Raw genomic sequence first — 4564 nt, forward strand, 5'->3', positions numbered from 1 at the left:
CCAATTTGAGATTTTTTTTGGACAAAAATGAGCAAGCACAGCAGTAGCAACAAACAACTATGCCAAACTCACGCCAGTGGACTGCCTTGGGGGTGGCCTCCTGCGCTGTGCCATCCAGCGACCCCTGAAGCGCCCCCTCCTGCGGTCGGCCGCATAGGGGCTGCCCTTGACAGGCACCCCTTCTGGGCCAGTCACATTGGCCGCCTCGTTGCCCTGCAATGACACCACAAACACCTGTCACACTACAACAGGGGGCAAAGAGAGCAGAGACAAAGCATGTCACTGGAAAGCTCTAGCCGTGCCCACAGTACTACAAACAAAAAGGCAGTTCACATCATGTGTCTCACAGCAAAGAGGACCCGCACACAGTAGAGCTTGTAGAGTCTGCGGAGAGCACACTTTGCAGAAGGAATCGTAACAATGGGCACTCTTTGTGGAAAGACGGATGAGGCGCTCAGCAGTGGCGCACCGACGGGGGGGGGGGGGGATTCGGGGGTTGTAACCCCCCCTCTGAGGCCGACTTAACCCCCCCTTTTGTTTAACCCCTTTTCTTTCCTTACGCATTTAAGTACTGCAACCAAGATGTAAGACGCGCAATCGTCTGCACACTCGCAAAAAGCGCATTTTTTTGACAATTTCCCGTGAAGAAATCGAAATTAGTGCTGTTTAGATGGTACTGGCAAACTGTCAACCCCCCCCCCCCCCCCCCCTGGCAGAGATCCTGGGTGCGCTACTGGCGCTCAGTTATGTGAACCTTCAGAGTGTAATGGTATTTGTGTGCCAGCTTGCATGCCACTGCTAAGTGCACTTGAATTCAAGACACATGACAGCTGGGCATCACAACTTGCACTTTCCAAGTTTACGTGCACCGATTACAAGGGCACAGCTCTGACCCGTTCAATGCAATGGCAGATAGCAAAGGAAACGGCAAGAACACGCACTCACCAACAAGTCTTGTGCCAGGCTTTCTAACAACTTTCCTAGCCTTCGCAACTTCAATCAGAAACAACACATGGGCTCATAAGGGTGGAGAAAATGTCCGCGAGGAGAATATGGGCTGGGGGAGCCATCACCCCTGCTGTCACCAGCAAGTGGAAGGGCTTTGCTAATGGCGACACCACCTATTCAAACTGTACAACCCTGGCACAAGACATATCTGGGAGCTTTTGCTCGGACGGTCAGACCTCCTCAGCAACCGGCACGCTGACTTTAGCAAGTGGAGTCTAGACTGCTCCAATTACAGAGCCTTGCTGGACTTATGTTTACTATGGTCTCTGCATAAATAATTTCTTCAGACGAAAGAACTATTGAAGGTGCGCTTATGCATTCTCCTGCGGGCCATGATGTATGCCTCACTTGGTTCTTCAATCGAGGACATGACTGTATAGTTTCTCAAATGTACACCCTACATCACGACACATGTGATGCTACATTACCTGGATGGCTTATCTGCTGGCAGTTACTCCAATGCTCTCTTAACTGTGTGTTAATAGATTGGACAGACCCTCTATCCTGAGCAGCACCAGCCACTTTTTTGTGAGAGAACCTCAGAGTTTTAAATGCCAAACTGCTAAATTTTACAGATTTGAATTCGTCCATATTTGTACAAGTGTCAAAGACAAGCAACACATTCACAGTATAATATTCACGAGGTAAAAATTGTTTGCCTAACTTGAAACCTATAAAAAGGTAGTATGTACAAAAGGACGAAGGACACATTGCCACCTCATAACTAAATCCTGTGCAAGCACTTAAAAATGGAGAGCAAGAGAAGCAGTAAGAAACAATGAACAATCGTTTCAAAGTGTGCACACATTGAACTTGACAGCATCATCTATCACAACAGTGCGATGCTTAAAAAAAAAAAAATGGTACTTTGCTGATAAATGCTAACAATTTCAGCCTGTTTCTTACACAGCAATACTTGTGACTGCTCGTTATGCTCAAGTATATCTATACATGCAGTGCCAGATATTTCAAATAGACTTCTTGATGTTAGGTTTGCACTAACACTATTATTCAAAGAAATCCAAAATGTTGACATCATTGGGTATCAAATACACAAGCATCCATTTCTTTGTTCATCCAGAAAAGCCTTAAACCAACCCAGAAACAATTCACCAATACCCGACATTAATGAAATCCATTACTTTTTATGGCTTCCATCAGCATTATACAATGAAAGACCAGGACTGAACAGAAAGTGAGAGATGAGCCACATATTCCACAACCAGCTCAAGGAACACCCCAAATACAAAAAAGGTCTTCATTATATGCAGCACACATAACATGATCCTCCACAGGATTAGCTTGTCGCCTTTGAATCAGTGTGAATGCTTACTTTTATGAAATCCACAGCCAAAGCACTACATGGCAGCAAAGTCACTTTAGAAACTTGCTGTTTTCAGAATATGCTGGAAGTGATTAAAAAAAAAAAAAAAGCTGGTGTTTCAAAGTAAAAAAAAAAAATTGCGGGGTTTTACGTGCCAATACCACGATCTGATTATGAGGCGTGCCGGATCGAAGGACTCCGGAATAATTTAGACCACGGGGTTCTTTAATGTTTACCTAAATCCAAGTACACGGGTGTTCTCGCATTTCGGCCGTTTCCAAGTATCTGCAGTTCCAAGTTACTGCACTTCGATGGCTGCTACCAAAATATCTGCCTGTTGCAAGAGGCTTCACATTTGTTTTAAGTGTTTACTATTTCGCATAACAGTACCCAAGCTGCTGACATATTTCAACGTGCCTGCTTTGCGTATGAACTATTAATCTGCATACCAGTAGAGCACGAGTGTATGCACACTTAAACTTCACGTAGTTGTTGCTGCCCACTACATGCAAACTAATGACACCTGAGCAGAGGACTTGCCTTTTCACCGACGACGACGTCAAACTCGACGGTCTCTCCTTCGCCCACACTTCTGACAACTTTTAGAGGGTTATTTTTCGTTATTGCAGTCTGCAAATGAAAACGTGAGGATGCGTTATGTGAGCACGTTAGTTTGATGGATTTTTGTGCACAAATTGCAACCAACCACAAGCTTGAGTGGCTGCAGATACATACCTGATGAACAAAGATGTCTTCTTTAGTATCATTTCTGAAAGAAAAAAAAAAAAAGTTAGGTGCATGAAAATTACCCTCGGTGTCGACGCCTTTTGTCTTACCTATTTATAAATCCGTATCCATTTTTCACGTTAAACCATTTCACTGTTCCCAAAACTCTTTCAGCTGAAAAGAAAAAGCCACACGTACGCACGATTAGTATACAACATGCAACGAAAGCACAGGCGTCGCAAAACGCTTTTTTTTTTCTTCTCCCTCTAAACCGAACTACAAATCCAGCCTTTCTTCCCCAACTCTTCAGTGAAGCGAACGCGCTGAGAAGTTTGTGTAAGCTGCCGCCATGTGATAGGGCGAGAAGCCACGCCTTCCATACTACGAATTGAGAGCGCATGAGAAAGTATTCACAGCTCAAACTATAAACAGAGCCGGCGCATTTTGAGCGAAGCTTAACACGCTTGCTGTACACAATTGCAAGTGTAAAACATACCGGCTGAAGGCACGCCACTAGCAGTTATACATGCTAGACTCTTAGTCGAAACTTAAACTGGCATCAAAGAAAAAGCGCACGCACACAAGGAGTTGCAAAGCAATCACAGAAGTGTTTGGTTAGTTTGCTGTTTTAGTTAGAGCGTTAGAAGTTACGCCTTCGCTAGGTCCATTAACCAGAACTCAAACAGTAAATCACTTCTTATAGCTCAGAAAGCACGTAAAAAGAATCACATTACGCAGCACGAGGCAGGTTATTTATAAAGATTCCGCTCGTAGCGTGCATCAGCTAGGCCTAAAAACACACACCGTAGCTAGGCTTAAGCATTCCAAGTTTGTGCGCGCGCGAACGTTCCCACTGGTGAAAATTCTTAGGTCGGTGCATGCAAGAACCATAAGTCATTCTCGTTACTGGCAATCCGTGCAGCCGCCAACTTGTCCGCGGCGTAGTGGCGCGTGTCAATCAAGAGCGTGCGACCGCTAATCATGCATTTGCGGTGTGCGAGAAGCCTTCTCAGCAAAACGCGCATCGGGTTCGTGATGTAGTGTACATTACCGAGCACTTCCTTTTTCTTTCTTGAAACTGGCTCCTCTGAACCGATCTCGGTCTCGGCCATGATTTTAAGCGTTCCCGTCCTACGATGTTATTCACACTGTACCGGCCTCCTTCCGCCAGCGCCGATGGAACGACTCCCGTCCTTTACTTTGTTCTCCCTCCCCAGTTCTAACCGTGCACGCTGCACATAGAACGCCGGTAAGCGTCTGCATGATTGGTCCATAGAACCATGACGTAGAGGCAAAACAGAAGCATAAAAATATTCACGTTTTTCATTCGTTCGGTATTTACTGGCCGCATTCCCGTATCTGACCGAGTAAAAGCAGAAACCGAAACCGACCATTCTGCAATATGCTTTACCTTCTAAAATATTCAAAGCAAATAATAAATTAATGTATATCAAAACTGTCACCTATAAAGGTATGTTTCAGCATTTATTGTAAATTTTTAACGCT

At 44.9% G+C, this 4564-nt stretch overlaps 1 protein-coding gene across 2 annotated transcripts in view; it reads right to left on the minus strand.

The window, feature by feature from the left end:
- Positions 1–4300, minus strand: part of LOC119446811 (Y-box-binding protein 1) — a 28390-nt gene extending 24090 nt beyond the window's left edge. The window contains exons 1-5 of one of the 2 annotated variants that reach the window (XM_037711373.2): positions 4110–4300; positions 3169–3232; positions 3068–3101; positions 2873–2962; positions 73–213 (exon numbers count right to left, since the gene is read on the minus strand). In XM_037711373.2, the coding sequence (XP_037567301.1) occupies positions 73–213; positions 2873–2962; positions 3068–3101; positions 3169–3232; positions 4110–4170 (390 nt within the window). In that variant the 5' untranslated portion in view covers positions 4171–4300. The remainder of the gene's footprint in view (positions 1–72; positions 214–2872; positions 2963–3067; positions 3102–3168; positions 3233–4109) is intronic. The other variant, XM_037711374.2, reaches the window with a different exon arrangement.
- Between the last annotated feature and the right edge of the window lie 264 nt (positions 4301–4564).

The sequence above is a fragment of the Dermacentor silvarum genome, chromosome 3 (genome assembly GCF_013339745.2).
Source record: "Dermacentor silvarum isolate Dsil-2018 chromosome 3, BIME_Dsil_1.4, whole genome shotgun sequence".
Classification (NCBI taxonomy): Eukaryota; Metazoa; Arthropoda; class Arachnida; order Ixodida; family Ixodidae; genus Dermacentor; species Dermacentor silvarum.